The following is an 18,441-nucleotide window of genomic DNA, read 5'->3' as shown; positions in this document are numbered from 1 at the left end:
GCCCAGGGCAATGCCTACTACATGTTAGCAGAGTAATTGCTGGCAGTCATGCCTGGTATGTGACCTGCCTGCCCTGGATTTCTGAGACTACCTCAAAATTCGCTCCAAGAAAAGCTCCTCTCTTCCCTTCGCCCTTGACAGCCTTCATCTCACTGTCATTCGAGGAACCCCATCTGTACTAGGGCTTTACATCTTTCGGTAGTTACTTGAAAGTGGCTTGCATTCTTTCCGCGAATCTAGTTTTGGATTCGTAAGACACCATTAAAAACCAAGCAGGGACAGGAAAGACGCTGGAGCTCCTCCTTCAGGCTTGGCCACGCCCTTTCTAAGACCTGGGGGAGCGGTACGTCCAGGGGGCGGGCCTTCCAGGGGGCGGGACTCTGTGGGCGTGTCCTCCTGGGAGCTGTCCCTCGCTAAGGCAAACCTCCATGGGAGTGGCTGGAGGGGAAGAACTGGGTCACGCGTGCTGAGTGCTCCGGGTCCCGAGTGTGCTGTTTGAGCTTTAGTTTGCAGAACAAAAGCGCCGAGCGAGACCGGAAGAGGCAGGTGGGTGAAGCCGGAAGCAGATCTAGCAGATTTATTTGCTGGCTGTCGCAGCTCTCGCTGAGCGGTAGCGGGCACTGCGTGTACCACGTGTCCGTCACTTGGGCCCCTCGGACCAGTACTGAAAGTTCTGCAGGTTACCCCCGGTGCTCCGGACGTCGTAATTTCACTATTATGAACAGTTGATTCTATTAGGGTATTGGATAAACTAAGCAAGACATTGAATGCTAGTCGCGTGCCTTCTCACGAAGGGTACAACTTGCTTAAGTCCGCAATGAGATTCCGGGCTTGGATCGCATTGTCAGGGAGCTAGCAAAGTCTTGGTAAGGCCTTGTGAGGAAGGTGGGCCTGTGGTTTGGTTTTACGTTGCTCTCTGTTCGTGGAGAAGCATGTCTGGCCGTGCAAAGTGTCTCCCGTAACGTGGGAACTGCCTTCTGAGGATATATATATATATATATATATATATATATATATATATATATATCACTAATAATGAAGATGAAAACGGAGACCTGGGGGTTGCTCAGAGGTACAGCTCAAACCTAGATTGAGCAAGTTCCTGGGTTCAATCCCTTGCATAGCTAAACTTTTAAAATACGAGTATAGATGATTGTATCAACCACACTCCAGCGCAGGCACCATGCCCAGGGGTAGCTGTCCAACACAAAACTAACTCCATAGGCTTTTTGTGTGGACTTTTTGTTTCGTGGGGAGGGGGAAATTTTTCTGTCTTATTGGTCTTTTGCTTATTTTTATTTTAGTTTTTGTGGATTTTACTTGTTTGTTTGTTTGTTTGTTTGTTTTTTGATTTTTCAAGACAGGGTTTCTCTTGTGTAGCTTTGCGCCTTTCCTGGAACTCACTCGGTAGCCCAGGCTGGCCTCGAACTCACAGAGATCCGCCTGCCTCTGCCTCCCGAGTGCTGGGATTAAAGGCGTGCGCCACCACCGCCCGGCGGATTTTACTTGTTTTTTTAAAGAAAACATATAGTGGGGTGGGTAGGGAGGTGGCAAGGTCTGGCAAAGCGGGGAGGGGAAGGAACATGATCAAAATACATGAAAAATTTTTAACTAAAAAAACGTGAGTGTAGAGAGAGGTGCAAAATAACTTTGTAGAAGCAAAATTCTACCAGGCTTTCAAAGGATGGAGTATTTCACTTAGTCAGGAGTCAGCTACAGGAGAACAGAATAAAAGAGAAACATTAGTCTCAGGGTGTGGGCATGCCTTCAACCCTGAAGCAGAGTCTCCAGCACTAGTTCCAGGACAGCCTGGGCTACATAAAGAAACCCTTGTCTGGGGTGGGGGCATAATGTGTTCTGATATCTAAAATACTTTGTGGCACTTACTTCTCATTCCATCTAACACCTCAATCTTGACTCACACATCACCATTTTAATGAGGCCTAGATTAACGATCCTCCTTAAATTTGACTCACGTACAGATTTCCAGCCCTCCCTAATCTGGCCCTGCTCTTTCTTTTCCTTCTACCTCTTTTCACCTTTATGTGGTTCATTGATGAATCTCAGAATTTGACAAATTGATACCTTGGTTGTAGTTAATTCACACTGTATGTATATTTATGCCTGGGTAAATGGAGTTCTTTTAAAATATGATTAAAATTCATTAATTAAACAAATATGCAACCCATGCATTGGACTAACTCATGAATTAGATCAGTTCTAGAATCCTTATCAAGATCTCAGTTTTCCCTGGTTAATCTCAGACTATAGTTAATCTATTAAGGTAAATTCCAGTTTGACACATCTTTTAGGAATCCTGTACACTTGGAAGAATATGTGTTAAATGAGAAACAAAGATCGGAAGAGAAGACCCTATAATCATAATTGCTTAAGTCCATCTCATATTAGTCTGGTATGAATGGTTTATACATAATACATTTAACTCAGTCATCCTATGTGCTCTCGAATTGAATTCAAATGAAGGCAATTGAATCAGATGAGATTAAACTTCTTACCTAAAACTATTAGTAAGTTGCAAAGCTAAAAATTTAAAAGCAACTCTTCTACCTTAACCTCTATCCATTCACAAGAGTGGCAATCTTAACCTTAGGAAAGGATGTCACAAGGTCTTTTTCATAACTGCATTTTTTTTCCAGACAGGGTTTCTCTGTGTTCCTTTGGAGCCTTTCCTGGAACTCACTTGGTAGCCCAGGCTGGCCTGGAACTCACAGAGATCCACCTGGCTCTGCCTCCCAAGTGCTGGGATTAAAGGCGTGCGCCACCACCGCCCGGCCAAGGTCCTTTTCAAATCCCAACTTCCGTGAACACGTTCTAGTTTATTAGTCTCCAGCACACCATGGCACCTATTCTTCACTATTTCTCCCTTGGATCGCCATAGAAGAGGATATCTGGCCAGTGAGCCTAGACAATCACTGGGCTCCAGGTTCAGTGCCCTGTCTCAGAGAATATAGTAAAGAATGATAGAAGAAGACTAACATTGACCTCTGACCTGCGCGTGCACAAATGTGTATGTACACACACACACACACACACACACACACACACACACACACACGCACACACACACACACACACACACAAAACCTGATAGAAAAATAAACTTAATGGTAAGTGAAAGCCAGGAGTGGTATGTCCATGCTCAAGTTGAAGCTAGGGCACAGGACTATTTGAACCCAGGGGTTCAAGGTAAGATGGGCAACACAGGGATGTCCCATCTCAGGGTCGGGGAAGTTGCTCGAAGTAACAGTACCATACACTTTTAGGGGAAAACTTGTATGTGTGAAGGATATACACAAGAACAGAAGTAAAACCGGTTGTTTATACCAAAATGTTGATTATCTCCTGATGATAGGATTCTGGATTCTTTCACTTTCTTCTTTTTGCTAATCTATTATTTTTCTCAATGAAAATGTATTGTGAATTCAAAAATAATTTGACTTTGCTGTACATTACTTAATGTATTTATTTCATACTTACTATATGAAAACTGTCCACTTATTTCATTTTAGTTGACATTTATCCTCATTGATTTCCTTTGAGCACTCTATGATGGAGCTGCTCAGGACTAAGGGGAAAGCTGAAAAGGGAGAGAAAAGCAACTGGTCTGGACCCTGTGATACGTTTTGAATAATTAACAAATATCTAAAGACTAGATTTTTTTCTCATTGAATTAACTTTTCTTCTTTTGCCTTGTTTCTAAAAGCATGCTAATCCCATTTTCCATGAAGAGCTGCTTCCGGTTTCTACGTCACCACAAGGTCCCAACAGCAGGCTTTAGGAACCCAGCCACACATGGGCTCATTTTACAGTCGATCTCCAATGACGTGTATCAAAACCTGGCTATAGAAGACTGGATCCATGACCACGTCCATCTAGAAGGCAAGCCAATTCTCTTCCTTTGGAGGAATTCTCCCTGTGTTGTCATTGGGAGGCACCAGAACCCATGGCAGGAGTGCAATCTCCACCTGATGAGACGGGAAGGTGTAAAGCTGGCTCGGAGAAGGAGCGGAGGAGGAACAGTGTACCACGATATGGGGAACATCAACCTGACCTTCTTTACCACCAAGAGCAAGTACGACAGAATGGAAAACTTGAAATTAATCGTGAGAGCTCTGAATACTGTCCAACCTCAGCTGGATGTGCAGCCTACCAAAAAGCTTGACCTGTTACTCGACGGGCAGTTTAAAATCTCAGGAACCGCGTCGAAGATTGGCCGGATCGCCGCCTATCACCACTGCACCTTGTTATGCAGTACCGACAGGACAGCTTTATCCTCTCTGCTGAAGAGCCCATACCAAGGCATAAAGAGCAACGCCACTCCCAGCATCCCTTCCGTCGTCAAAAACCTTCTGGAAAAAGATCCCACGCTGACCTGTGAAGTTCTGATGAATGCTATTGCTGCAGAGTATGCTGCTGATCATCAAATTGATAATCACATTAACCTGATCAACCCAGCAGATGAGACACAGTTTCCTGGAATAAACAGCCAAGTCAAAGAACTGCAAAGCTGGGAGTGGATATATGGCCGGACTCCTAAGTTTAGTGTGAACACCACATTTCATGTACCGTATGAACAGGCACATTTGGAAATTCAAGTGTCCATCGATGTAAAGAATGGACGAATCGAAACCTGTGATATAAAAGCACCTGATCATTGGTTGCCACTGGAAATAGGTAACAAATTAAACTCAAGTTTTATTGGCAGCAAATTCTGCCCCATTGAAACCACCCTGCTAACAAATATATTATTGAGAACATGTCCAGATGACCAGCACTTACACAGTAAATGGAATATTCTGTGTGAAAAAATCAGGGCAATAATGTGACTGAGTAACTTTCTTTATACTGGCAATTTCAATGGTATTTGGAACATGATATTTGGACCAGACTGGCCTCAAACTCAGAGATCTGCCTGCTTCTGACCCTTAAGTTCTGGGATTAAAGATATGTACCACCATGACCAATGATTCATAAATTTATTACCTTGTATCTGGGCCTTGTTGTTTTGTTCTTTGTTTTTTGAGACAGGGTTTCTCTGTGTAACCCTGGTTGTCCTGGAACTCATTATGTAGACCAGGCTGACCTTGAACTCTGCTCCCAAGGTCTAGGATTAAAGGCGTGTGCCACCACCACCTGGCAACCTTTTTATTGGGTTTTTAACCAGAGTGAATCAGCATAGTCTCTCCCCAAATTTTCCTGCTAAGATCCCTTTCCTTTACTTTTCCAACTTTTTCATACTCCAAACTTTTTCAGAGAGTAACATCACTGTTGGCTGCTTCTTAACTCTACAGCTAACCCATCCCTACAATTTTGCTCCCACAGCACTGTGTATTTATTGAGTGTCCACACACCAAGCACTGTGTTAGCTGCTGTTCACAGTATGTGAAATACACGTCCTCTGACCTCAGGAACTGACAAGTTTAGTCAAGAGATGTTTGACATATCAGACTAAAGTCAGATTAAAAAACCAGTTTTTACATGGAGCACACATACACTTAGCTTTAAGCTGTAATTTTTCATGGAAAGTGTCCACATTCTCAGTTGGTAGCTCTCATGTTGGTCTGCTCCCTCCCTATGATAAATCCCTTCATTTCGCTCACCTCAAGTAATAGCAGTTTTTTGATGATCTTTACTGAGAATTCCTCCTGGTGCAATCATTTAGGAACAGAGTACAGTTTGAAGTTTAGGAGAATTGGGAGAACTAAGTTTGGTTTTGTTCTGAGGCCTGACCAGACTTTCATGCATGCTAAGCACATGCATTACTCAACTGCATCCCCCAGCCGCACTCAACTCTTGTATTTAAAAGGAAAGATGGAGATGTGTGCTTGAGGAAAACTGAGTTTCAAGACAGGAGTGGCCAACTGGGTCAAACATTCCTGAAATGACAACTATTACAGAGTTCAAAAGTTCTCTTTAGAAAAGGATGGGGATTATGGATGAGAAAAGAATAGAGTAGTGGGTATGATTCTGTAATATACATGTATGAAAATGCCACAGTGCAACCCATTCTATTGTATAACTAATATATGCTGATAACTTAAATACAATGTGTGCATTAGGAGCTGGACATGATAGCACACACCGGTGTCTCAGCATTCGGGGGCTGAAGCAGGAAAACCACCGTTGTGAGACCAATCTTTGCTACAGAGTGAAAATCCAGTCTAAAGAAGGAAAGTGCCTGTGGAGTAAGTGGTAGAAAGGTCACTCCGGACCTTAATGACCTCACTGCAGTGAGGTCACTGCAGTGAGGTCGAGGCAGCAGCCACGAGTGAATGAAGTGAGTAGAGCCCTTGGTGAGGAAATGCAAAAACAACTTTTCCAAAGGAGTTCCATGTTTCATGGGGGAAAAAAAAAATAGGGCAGCTGCTTGCTGGGCATGTGTGTGTCACTGGCCCCTCATTGTCGGTGGAGACAGGTGGAAGTGGTGTTGACTGAATAATCAGAACTATGTGAAAGAGATTTCTTCCTGGGTGACAAGTTCCTCCTCTGGCTGGTACGACACCTCAAGTTGTTGGGGTTTTTTTTTGTTTGTTTGTTTATGGATAGACCATTATGTTTATTTGCCAAACTTGTTTCTGACAAATGAGGCTCTATGTGCCAAGACGGGAAGCAACAGTCCTTGAAGCTTTTAGACAGAGAAATAAGCTCAAGATGCAGAATGATTTGCTTAGTGTTTGAACAGTAGCAAAACACATTAGAAAGACAGGATGTGGGGAGGAGAAATGGAAAATAGCCTCTCTGCCTGTGTCCACAGGCTCTGTTCTAAGTTTATTAATGGAACACTAACAATGAGGCATGCCAGCATGTTGAGCTGCACAGTTTATAAGTATTGTAAAGGTGTCCAACCCAGGGAACGAGAGGCAGCTGCAATTCAGAAGTTACCACACCCCAAGTCTTCTCCCAGCATGAGATTCCCCGGGAAAATGTCAATTTATGGGGGACCATTTTTTCAGCAGTCTGATATCCACAGGGAGGGGTACAACATTCCCTCTTTAGAGTATCCCTAGGCTCTGCCAGGACTGTTACATGAGGACACCTAAACAGGTAACGTTGACTTTATGGAGCGCTGTAATGCTGGACATCTGAGAGCCAGGGAACATCTCCCATAGGTGATCACTCATTTGTTTCTGGGGGTAGGTTATCATGTAGTCCAGGTTGGCCTCAAGCTCTCCTTAGAGCCTAGGATGACCTTGAATTCTGGATCCACCAGCCTCTGCCTCCCAGGTGCTGGGTTACAACCCTGCCCATCAAGCCTGGCTGACATCTTAACTGTCACCTCCGGGCGTTGTGGTACCAGAGATAGGAGCCAGGAGCGGCACACACTGGGGTGTGCTGGCCTCTGAGCTACATCTTCAGCCACACATACTTTTTTCCCCTTACTAGGCCCTCAGCCTACCTGTCTCTTTTTTGTTTGTTTGTTGTTTTTTTCGAGACAGGGTTTCTCTGTGTAGCTTTGCGCCTTTCCTGGAACTCACTTGGTAGCCCAGGCTGACCTCAAACTCACAGAGATCCGCCTGCCTCTGCCTCCCGAGTGCTGGGATAAAAGGCGTGCGCCACCACTGCCCGGCTAGCCTACCCGTCTCTTATAGCACTGTAATCTGTGGTTTTCTTTTGGAACTCTAAATTCCCAGGAGCAAGGTTAACATCCAGTTGTCATAACATCTGTGCAATACTTGCTGACCTACTCTCCAACAACCAAACAGAAGTTGGTAAAATCTGTCAGTTAACTCCATGACTTAAAAGGAAACAGCATATTTACAGATCCAGAAATTTGTAGAAATGTAAACATTTATTGTTAAATTCATACATTATAAAAATACATTCAAAGTTTAAAAAAAAAAAAAAGGAAAAAGGAACAAGGCCCAGTATTTGCTTGCTATGGTTTAAATATATCCCTCACAGTTCGTAAGTTGAATCTTGGTCCCTAGTATAGCAGTGTTGAGAGGGGAGGAGACCTCTGAGGTGGCTGGCTCTGCCTCACAAGCTTTATTACAAGCCTGTTCCATCTTGTTGCATTCTGCTATGTGGGATGCAGAAAGAGGATCCTCCCCAGATGCCAAAGCCTAAGCCTCTATTCTTTACACATTACCCAGTGTGTGGTATTCAGTTATAGCAACAGAAAATGGGCTGAAACCACCCAAAGCAGAAACGTATAGTTAGGTTATTACACGTCAGATTTTTTGTGTGTGCTTGTTATGAAAAATGTCCACCGTTGTCTCATGACACGGTCTCAGATCTAAATCACAATATCCAAGGGAAAAACGACCCTATGAAGAGAAGAAGAATACTGTTAAAAATGACACTCACACACAAAGCCAGGCGTGATGTTCTGTCTAGGGTGCCAGCCACTCTGGAGGCTGAGAGCCCAGAGTTCATCAAAACGAACAAGAAAATAGTGCTCACCATTAATCACAAAATGACATCCTTGAAGGGAAAGGAGGAAGGGTGGATTTGGAGGAAGGGGGTGTGTGGGAGGAGGGACTGGCAGGAGAGGAGGGAGGGGAAATCAGTCAGGATGTAACATATAAGAAAAGAATACAAACAAACAAATAAAATCATATCCTACCTGTGGTTTCTTAAAATAATCAAGTCCTCTTCCAATTTTAAACATCCATCCATTGTTGAACCTATTGAAATTAGTGTAGAGTATTACATTCAAGACATTTGAGTTAGTTTTTAAAGCCAGAGTTGGTTAAGAATCATCAAGATTTCTCCCTAAACAAAGAAAAGCATGAGCTGAATCAAACCTGGGGTTAGTCCCAAGCTCAGTCTATAAGGAAAACAAAAATAGCCTTAAACACCATCAGCTAACCTGACTGGCGGTGGTGGCGGCCGCGGCGCACGCCTTTAATACCAGCACTCGGGAGGCAGAGGCAGGTGAATCTCTGTGAGTTCGAGGCCAGCCTGGTCTACAGAGTGAGATCCAGGACAGGCTCCAAAAAAGTTACACAAAGAATCCCTGTCTTGAGAAACAAACAAACAAACAAACAAAAAAAACAAAACCAAACAAAACAAAAAACCTATTTGAAGTGGGAGCCAGGAGTGGTGGCACATGATCTACCCACCTTTAATCTGGGCCACACCTTTTGGTAGCAGCCTATATAAAGGACACGGAAGAAGGAAGCTTGCTCTCTCTCTTTGCCTGCTTGCTCTCTCTTTCACTAGCAAGTCCATTCCTTCACTGATGTTAGAGCCTACTTCTTCGGGATTCTGGTGTATACTGGAGACCAGCTGAGACTTCCAGCCTCATGGACGGAACAACTACTGGGTTCTCAGACCTTCCCTTCCATTGGTAGACAGCCATTGTTGGATTAGCAGGACCACAGCCTGTAGGCCACTCTAAAAAATCCCGTGTGTGTGTGTGTGTGTGTGTGTGTGTGTGTGTGTGTGTGTGTGTGTGTGTTCATTCTTTAAGTTCTGTTCCTCTAAAGAACCCTGACTAACATAGTGTCACTATTCAGAGATGGGGATGGGGATCCCAAAGGCAGCCCAGCCCCTGACCTCCACTTCAACAATGGAGCACTGCCATCCATTTTGCATCTTCAGCTTCTGATTAACTTTGTATTAAAAACAAGGGTCCCTTTGCTGTATCATCTGAAAAGCACTGTGCTAAAGGGAAGGAAGGATATGAGTGTGATTCCTAAGATGCTGTATATACGTTTTCTGATTAACAGCACACTACCAGAACATACCATCAAAGCCACAGCAGGTAAACAGTAATTTCAGTAGGAAATTAATTGCCTCCTACCATAATAACACTAGCTATGGTCTACACAAAAGAACTCCTTCCCATATGACACAGAACCCATACATATTATTTGACTAGGATTACCTAAACTCACTCTACCGAGGTAAGCCAAGGTCCAAAGTGCAAAGTTATTAAGTTTGAGACTGATTTAAAGTTTTAATATTTAAATATGTGTATATAATTATATTACATTGGAATTTTTAAAGTGTGTCTGAGCTATTAAAAAATAAAATATTACACACTAACCTAATTTCTCGGTCATGTATAGATGAAGAATAGTTTACTTCCAACAGCACGCCATGACTCCCGAGGGATTGTTTTATTTCTTCCAGGCCACTACTTTGCTGCACGTTCCCAAGCCCCTATTGGTGGTATAAAACATAATTTACTGCCTCAGTTATTAATAACTTAAATTATCCATGAGCTACACAATGAATACCATAGAGAGATTAAACTGAAAGGATTACATTAATTTCAATATTACCATCTCAAAGAAGCAAGTAAAGAATGGGTAATTATTTTCTTTTTACATACTGTTTTTATACAAACAATTGTTTTCCTCATGTGAATACCACACAACTCCCCCCTGCCTCAGCCTCTCTGTTGCTAGGAGCACAGGCATGGGGCACCACACTCAGCATCCTTAAATGCATTTTAGTAATGACATTCAGTCATCCTGCCTACTTCTTAGACTAATCTTAGATATTGTAATTATTTGGATACACGCATACTTAAGACAAAATCAAAAGGGACAAAGTGACAATCTAAGTCCAGGTGAGGGACAGAACTGTAACTGGGACAGACTGCATGATCGCTGACACCCGTGACCAAACTGACAAACTATTCAAACTCAACCAAATGGCTGAATACAAGGTCAACACTCTCAAGTCAATAGCCTTTCTCTTAAGATACGCTCTACTTGGTACGTGATGAATTAGTCCCAAGGAAATACATCTAGCTGACGTACTGGACCAGGTAACTTGTAACTGAACACAGTTAAGTCAAGAAAGAATGAGGTTTTTCAGATACCTACATCCATAGAGGTGAGAAGGTGAATAGTTCTTACTTTACATGGCTTCTTAATCAGCATCTCACAAAACCGAAGGAAGTTATACAGCTGAAAGGTATCAGGATGGATTAGCACTAACTTGTACAGTTTTCCCTCCGTGTCCAGCAAGAATTGATTCTAGAACACAATCCCCAAGCCAGATACTGTCCATAGATGCTTCCATTATTTTATTTTATTTTTTTAGATTTATTTATTTATTATGTATACAGTGTTCTGCCTACATGTATGCTTACAGGCCAGAAGAGGGTACCAGATCTCATTATAGATGGTTGTGAGCCACCATTGGTTGCTAGGAATTGAACTCAGGACCTTTGGAAGAGCAACCTTAAACTCTTAACCTCTGAGCCACCTCTCCAGCACCCCCATCCATTATTTTAAATGATGCTCTATCAGCCCAGAACCTACACATACACTCCCAAGAACTTTAAATCATTTCTAGACTACTTACGCTATCCAACACAACATAAACACTATGCATTACCATTATACTGACATGTTTGTGTATGTTCAATACAGGTGGAATTTTTAATAGTATTTTTGATCCTCTACCAAATCCATAGATAGGGAACCCATAAACACAGACAGCTGACTATACATTTAAAGTTACATTTCATCATACTTTAGTACATTCCACTTACCTGATGAGTTTGTCTAATGTAAGGGTCTTCGATCCAGACCTCCGTAACTGTCTCATGAAGGTATTCTTTAAAAAGCGACTCGTAACTGAAACCAGTTGCATTCTCTTCTATTTTAATTTGCTTGTGATATTTTCCATCTACAAAACACAAGCTACAGCAATGTGACCAGTGACCACTTTTTTAAAAAAAAAAAATCACATCTTTATTCCTTTATGTGCGTGTGGGCGGGCAGGCGGGCGGGCATGCAAGTGGGTGTAAGCATGCCATGAAGAATGTGTAGAGGTCAGAACACAACTTGTGGGGGTTGGTTCTCTCCTTCTACTATGTGGGTCCATCTCTGGGGATTTAACTCAGGTCCTTAGGTTTGTTGGCAAGTGGTTTTACCCATTGAACCACCTCACGAGTGCCTGTGAACATCTTCTTTTTACACAGCTGATTTGTTGCACCCAGTGATTAATCTGGACACGTTACAATCTTTTCAACTCATTTACTCGGTAGCTATCACATGCCTTCTCTATGTCATGCACCTGCAAAATATTTCTTACACACAGGGAAAGACAGAATACTATTCCAAAAGAGATCCCTGCCTTCATGGAGGATAGGCAAAGGGGGCCATCCAGATGTTTCCTTTTTTTTAATTAAAAAAAAAAAATGTTTTATTTTACGTATATGAATGTCTTTCCTGCCTGTATGCATTTGCACCACATACTTGCGGAGTCCTCAGAGGTCAGAACAGGGCCTTAGATTCCCCAGAAGTTAAGGATGGTTGTGAGCTGCCATGTGGGTGCTGGGGACTGAACCTGGGGTCCTCTGCAAGAGCAGCCAGTGCTCTGCTGAGCCAGCCCACAAGGTTACTGGAGAATGGTTTCTTCGCTGTCTCCAACAGGCCGGGAAATATATACCAGAGAGGAGTGACTGCGCACAGGGGTCGCCAAGACCCTGTCACCGTGAGCAGAACACGAGATGAACTCAGTTGACTTGCCATTTCCTGTCTTGCAACCGCATGGCGAAAGTGAGCGTTACATACGTAATAGTGCAACGGGGTTTAGAAGCCACTCGTAGTACTTTAGGAGTGTTTCTGTAAGGCTTTGTTTTCAAACATGTAGCCCAGGCTGGCCACAGAACCCTTATGTAGCTGAGGGTAACCCTGAATGCCTTTTCCTTTTGCCTCTACCTCCCAAGTGCTGGGACTACCAGTGTGCACCGCTACAGCCTCGCTGTATTTTTTTTTCTTCTGGTTTTAAGGCTTTTGTTAGTTCACCTGTTTATCTGCTTGCTTTTTGGTGCTGTGGATTGAATGCAGGGCTTTGCACGTGCTAAGCATGCTACAACATGTTTTTAAGCAGACTTTCTGTGGTTCATGCTATGACAGCTAAAGTTTTTATGAGACTGTGTAAAAGGAAAAAACAACAACAAAAAGTAAAAAAGAAAGAAACAAACAAACAAACACGTAGCAGGTTCCACGTGTGCTCAGTGTGCCTTCCAGAATCCCGGAATGAGCAAAAGCATAAGTGCAAAGTCAGAAAGCTAAATTCAAAACGTGAAGCCTCTCCTGCATTCTGGAGACAGTTGAAGGTGGATCTCCAAGAGTCTCTGGTCTACATAGAGAGTTGCAGGAGAGCCAGGGCCACATAGGAAGACCCCCATGGGAAGAAAAACAAAAACGAACAAACAAAAAACAGCAATAAAAAACCCAAACAAAAAACAAATAAACGAAAAAAAAGAAACAAAAAATGTGAAGGTTTTTTGAGTATTCAAAAAAAAATCTGGATTACAGTTAAAGTTTAGCAGTAGAATACTCACCTAGTAAGCAAAAGACACTGAGTTTAATGCCCAGCACCACCAAAAACAACAAAATAAAAACAAAAAACAAACACTGCCATAGAGGTAGCACTACAAACCATGCATCAGTTTTTAAGCCAAACTAGTCACATAGGCTAATTTAACTGTTCTCTCAACCATCACAACCTGGGTATAATTAGTACAGAACCCTAGGAAGAAGTGGGGAGAGAGTTTCGGTAAGGACAGAAGGAGAAGAGCTGAGGCCTGGGGGCCTGAGCTTTTGAGGGCACCAGCACCTCTGGCTATAAAAACACCAGTATGCTCCAGGTGAGGTAGCCACACCCACTCACACAGATGCTCATGAGCTGGGAACTGTAACAGATCCAGAGGAGTACCTACCTCACCTCTTAATCATCAGGAATTTATAACTTGTGAAATGCTTTGGTTCACAGCCATCTGAGAAGCCCCTGGAGTTTTCTTTAGCTATTCTAATGATTTTCATCTTTTCATAAAAGAAAATACAAACATAGGATCCATGTTAAGTTTTCTTCTGCAATATTCTTAAATTGAGGTCCACCCATATGCTTCATAGTGATCTGCAAATGCCCTAAAAATGGCCAAGTTTTTGTCAGGTAGTCAAAGGATGTCTGAATCCCCAGGTCCCAAACTGACAACCAGACACTGTTAAGAAAAACTTCCGCATAAGGGGAAAGGAAACAGAACAAATCTGTTAGGCTCCCAGGTACAAGTGGCCCAGACCACACCATGCTCCAACAAGCAGGAGCTTTGAACCCAGGGCCTCAAGTTGCCCTCTGCCTCTGAAGCCCAACCCCAGACATGTTCTCAAAAATAGACTTTTACCTTCTTTTTCTTGGTCCAAGTATTCCTTTATGTTTTCTGCTCTATCCATGTAGTTGGAGATTCTCGTTCTGAGAATACTCTTCTTACTGGAATCTTTGGTGCCTACAAATTGAAAAAAAGAACAGGGATTCTGTCCAGTTTCCCACCAACTCCCTACCATTTCACAATGTGCTGAAATTAAGCGAGCTACAGTGTCCTTCTGCAGTTTTCTGAACAAATAAACATCGTGTCTCTCCTCTTGGATATGATTTAAGTGTACTTCCTCCCTCAAAGGTTCATGAATGGGAAGCTTAGTCCTGTGTAACAATGTTACAAAGCAGTGGAGCCTCCAATTAGCAGAGCCTAGTAGGAGGTCACTGAGGTACTGCCCTTGCAAGGGATTAATGCAGTTCTCCTCTTATGGTGCTACTTTGCTTGTGTGCTAACAAATAAAGCTTGCCTGGAGATCAGAGGGCAGAGCTGGCCACTAGCTAACCGTAAAGGCCAGGTAGTGGTAGCACACACCTTTAATCCCAGCACTTGTGAGGAGGAAACAGGAAGTGATATGGCTGGGTGGAGAGAGGAAATGATAAGGTGGGGTGGAGACAGAAGTTGGAGAGGGGATGCCTTTCAGGCTGAGAAGTTGGCGAAGTAAGAGGTGGCTGTGACTTGCTCCTTTGTCTCTCTGATCTTTCAGCATTTACCCCAATATTTGGCTCCGGGTTTTTATTATCAAGACCAGTTAGCATTCACATCTTACGATGCCAATTATTTACCACAAACAGTTGTTATAGAAGAGCAAGGGGAGTACCAGCAAGATGTTTCAGCAGGTAAAGGTACTTGCCACTAAGTCTGAAATTCTGAATTCCATCCCTGGGACCCAAATGGTGGTGAGAAATGACTGCCAAGTTGTTCTCTCGCCTCCAGATGTACTTTGTGGCATTTCAGAGCAGGTACACACACACACACACACACACACACACACACACACACACACACACACACGCTCATAAACATAAAAAAAAACAAAAAAAAACAAGACAAGCCCTTCCCCGCCCTGGCTTCTGGGCTTGAAGGGTGACAATGAGTTCTATCTTCCATGCCTCCTGCCACTGAGATGTCCCTGGCCTGTTAAGACAGCAGCATGCTTCCAAGCACTACTTAATAGCTCACCAAGCATTGAACACTCAATTGCTTTTCTTGTATAAAGTTCCAAAGTCCTTCCACAACCCTCCCCAAGACAACATGGTCAGGTCTGTCACAGCAATGTCCACTATCCTGGTACCAACTTGTCTTAGGGTTTCTACTGCTTCGACAAGACACCATGACCTAAAAGAGGAAAGGGTTTATTTATCTGGCTTCTACTGTGTGTGTGTGTGTGGGGGGGGGGGGGGGGTTCAAGACAGGGTTGCTCTTTCTAGTCCCGGCTGTCCTGGAAATCATTCTGTAGACCAGCCTGGCCTTGAACTCAGAGATCTGCCTGCCTGTGCAGGGATCACACACAGGCTGGGCTTACACTTCTATGGCACTGTTTATCATCGAAGGAAATCAGGACAGGAACTCACACAGGGAAGGAACCTGGAGGCAAGAGCTGATGCAGAAGCCATGGAGGAATGCTGCTTAGTGGCTTTCTCTTCATGGCTTGCTCAGCTGGCTTTCCTATAGAACCCAGGATCACCAGCCTAGGGATGTGATCACCCACAGTGGGCTAGGTCCTCCCTCATCAACCACTAAGAGGATTTTTTCAATAGAGGTTCCCTTCTTTCAGATAAATCTAGCTTGTGTCAAGTTGACACAAAACTAGCCACCACACTTGAGAGAGAGAGAGAGAGAGAGAGAGAGAGAGAGAGAGAGAGAGAGAGAGAGAACCACCACACACTTGGGGGAGAGGGTTAGCCCAAACTAACAATGCTGATATTTGGTAAGTGTGCTGGATAAGTTTATGTCAACTTGACACAAGCTAAAGCCATTTGAGAGGAAGGAACCTCAATTAATAAGAAAATGCTTTGCTGGGCATGATGGCACATGCCTTTAATCCCAGCACTTGGGAAGCAGAGGTAGATGAATCTCTGAGTTTGAAGTCACCCTGGTCTACAGAGGGAGTTCCAGGACAGCCAGGGTTACGCAGAGAAACCCCGTCTGGGGACTGGGGGTGGGGAGAAAATGCCTCATAAGTTTTGGCTGCAGGCAGGCCTGTAGGGCATTTTCTTTATTAGTGATTGGTGGGGAGGGCCCAGCCCATTGTGGGTGGTGCCATGCCTGGGCTGGTGGCCCTGGGTTCTCTAAGAAAGCAGGCTGAGCAAGCCATGAAGAGCAAGCCAGTAAGCAGCACCCCTCCATGGCCTCTGTATCAGCTTCTGCCTTCATGTTCCTGCTTTCCTTGAGCTCCTATCCGGACTTCCTTCAATGATGGACTACAATAACAAAAGTGTAAGCCAAATAAACCCTTTCCTCCCCAACTTGTTTTTGGTTATGATGTTTCATCATAGCAATAGTAATCCTAACTAGGACAGTGAGGTAATCAAAAATAAATAAAAAGGTTTGAAAAGTTATAAGCGGGGGTATTCTCTGTGGAAAGATAAAGCTGCTTCTAGAAACATTAGTTTCCAAAAGTAAACCCCAGTGCTGGGATGGGCAACCTCCCTAGGTGTTGTTGGCCAAGGAGGCCTGTGAGACCCCCAAAACAATACAGGAATTGCCACTGCTTTTGGATGCCCACCAAAACTAGCTCGTAAGACTCCATTTCTGAACACACCACATGCCTTGGTCACAGGACACAGAGACATCAAACTGGTGCAGCAGTGGCATGGGATCATATGTTATGGCATCTACGGCATACGTTATGGGGTACCAAACTGCTTTCGGATTGGATCTGATGCCTGCTTGACAGGAGAGAATTCACATCTGATTAACAGTACAAGACTGTGGAGGGTCATAGGTCTTGGGTAGGGGTTGGGGGGGGGGTGAGCTACTGCTATTGTTTTATTAAATAGGCATGGTGTATCTGTCAAACCATCTTCTACATGATTATGTTTATAGGCACAGAACAGTGCTATTGTCAGCATGGTCAGAGAAGCCTCTTCCACCAGTACTCGGAATGACTGCAGAGACTGGTCAAAGCACACAGAATAAATGGCTGTTGAATGCCAGTCATAAATGAGGCATCTATTACCCTCACCCCCAGGCTCCGGGACCACCTCGGAAGAAAGAGCAGAAGGAATAAGGGCCAGTGGAAAGGAAGGAGTGGGGTGGACTCAAGATTCTCCAGCATGACATGTCTGTTTCACTCTAACTCACAGCAGCTGTAATTCCCTGCACAGGATCACCACAAATTGGGCCTCTTAACACTGTCATGAAAGGGGGACAGGTTCAAGACCCCCATCTCTCTCTCTCTCTCTCTCTCTCTCTCTCTCTCTCTCTCTCTCTCTCTCTCTCTCTCTGTGTGTGTGTGTGTGTGTGTGTGTGTGTGTGTGTGTGTATTTATAAACTATTAATGGGAAGGAGAGACAGTTTATTCAGTGGTGTTGTCACCGGTAAGGTGCACATATAGGAATAAACAAACTTCCACCCTAATGAAACTCATTGGGTCATAGTGGGGCCGGGGGCGGGAAGGAGCGACAGAGACAGTTACAGAGAGGAGGAAAATCCTGTCGTAAACTGACGACAACAACAACAAAAAAAATCATTCAAAAGCCGGGCGTTGGTGGCGCACGCCTTTAATCCCAGCACTCGGGAGGCAGAGCCAGGCGGATCTCTGTGAGTTCGAGGCCAGCCTGGGCTACCAAGTGAGCTCCAGGAAAGGCGCAAAGCTACACAGAGAAACCCTGTCTCGAAAAAACCAAAAAAAAAAAAATCATTCAAACACAAGACCTAGCAAGGCTTTTGTCTTATATTTGGTTCTGTCGCTTACGTTTCAGAATAGAGATCTATGCTCCTTCATGACAACATCAGTCTATTACAAAGGCCACCACCTCCGTGGTCCCTCAGAATATCAGACTACATCTCTTGAATTGGAATGCTTCCTGGTAGTTAGGAAGTTTCGTTTTACTTAAGTTTCGCTCTGTCCCAGACAGAGCGGAAACCGAAACTAGCTCACCTTTCATAACCTGCAGGAGCATGTCAATCCCCTCCTGGTAACACACCAGAGCCTGCTGGTACCGGGACTCCGCATCCAGCTCCACTGCCCGCTTTAGCACCGCCACTGCAGCGGTGCTGTCCGAGTCCAGCCCCAGGCTGGACTTAGCCATCACAGCCAGAACCCCGGAGCTCCGCCAGGTCTTCCCAGGGTTTGTCTCTTCCCCAGGAAGCGCCCACGTGACACCACTGCGCCTGCGCTGTCTTCT

At 44.1% G+C, this 18,441-nt stretch overlaps 2 protein-coding genes across 6 annotated transcripts; one reads left to right on the top strand and one right to left on the bottom strand.

Annotated features, from left to right (window-relative positions):
* Positions 1-388: 388 nt before the first annotated feature.
* On the top strand, positions 389-5,010 carry Lipt1 (lipoyltransferase 1). 3 transcript variants are annotated; one of them, XM_006980441.4, is made up of 2 exons: positions 389-546; positions 3,725-5,010. In XM_006980441.4, exon 2 carries the CDS (start codon positions 3,726-3,728, stop codon positions 4,845-4,847), a length of 1,122 nt encoding a protein of 373 aa, XP_006980503.1. In that variant the 5' UTR covers positions 389-546; position 3,725; the 3' UTR covers positions 4,848-5,010. The 3 variants fall into 3 exon arrangements, with proteins under 3 accessions (XP_006980503.1, XP_042121987.1, XP_015854420.1); XM_042266053.2 differs by lacking the exon at positions 389-546 and adding an exon at positions 571-679; XM_015998934.3 differs by lacking the exon at positions 389-546 and adding an exon at positions 572-866.
* A 2,781-nt stretch (positions 5,011-7,791) lies between these two features.
* Positions 7,792-18,364, bottom strand: Mitd1 (microtubule interacting and trafficking domain containing 1). Of its 3 annotated transcripts, none has more exons than XM_006980439.4 (7): positions 18,195-18,364; positions 14,120-14,221; positions 11,477-11,613; positions 10,803-10,886; positions 10,016-10,131; positions 8,588-8,648; positions 7,792-8,288 (listed from the first exon to the last, which is right to left on the bottom strand). In XM_006980439.4, exons 1-7 carry the CDS (start codon positions 18,343-18,345, stop codon positions 8,193-8,195), a joined length of 747 nt encoding a protein of 248 aa, XP_006980501.1. In that variant the 5' UTR covers positions 18,346-18,364; the 3' UTR covers positions 7,792-8,192. The 3 variants fall into 3 exon arrangements, with proteins under 3 accessions (XP_006980501.1, XP_006980502.1, XP_015854419.1); XM_006980440.4 differs by having other exon boundaries at positions 10,836-10,886; XM_015998933.3 differs by lacking the exon at positions 10,803-10,886.
* Between the last annotated feature and the right edge of the window lie 77 nt (positions 18,365-18,441).

The sequence above is a fragment of the Peromyscus maniculatus genome, chromosome 21 (genome assembly GCF_049852395.1).
Source record: "Peromyscus maniculatus bairdii isolate BWxNUB_F1_BW_parent chromosome 21, HU_Pman_BW_mat_3.1, whole genome shotgun sequence".
Classification (NCBI taxonomy): domain Eukaryota; kingdom Metazoa; phylum Chordata; class Mammalia; order Rodentia; family Cricetidae; genus Peromyscus; species Peromyscus maniculatus.
This window is presented reverse-complemented; position numbering and strand designations above follow the sequence as displayed.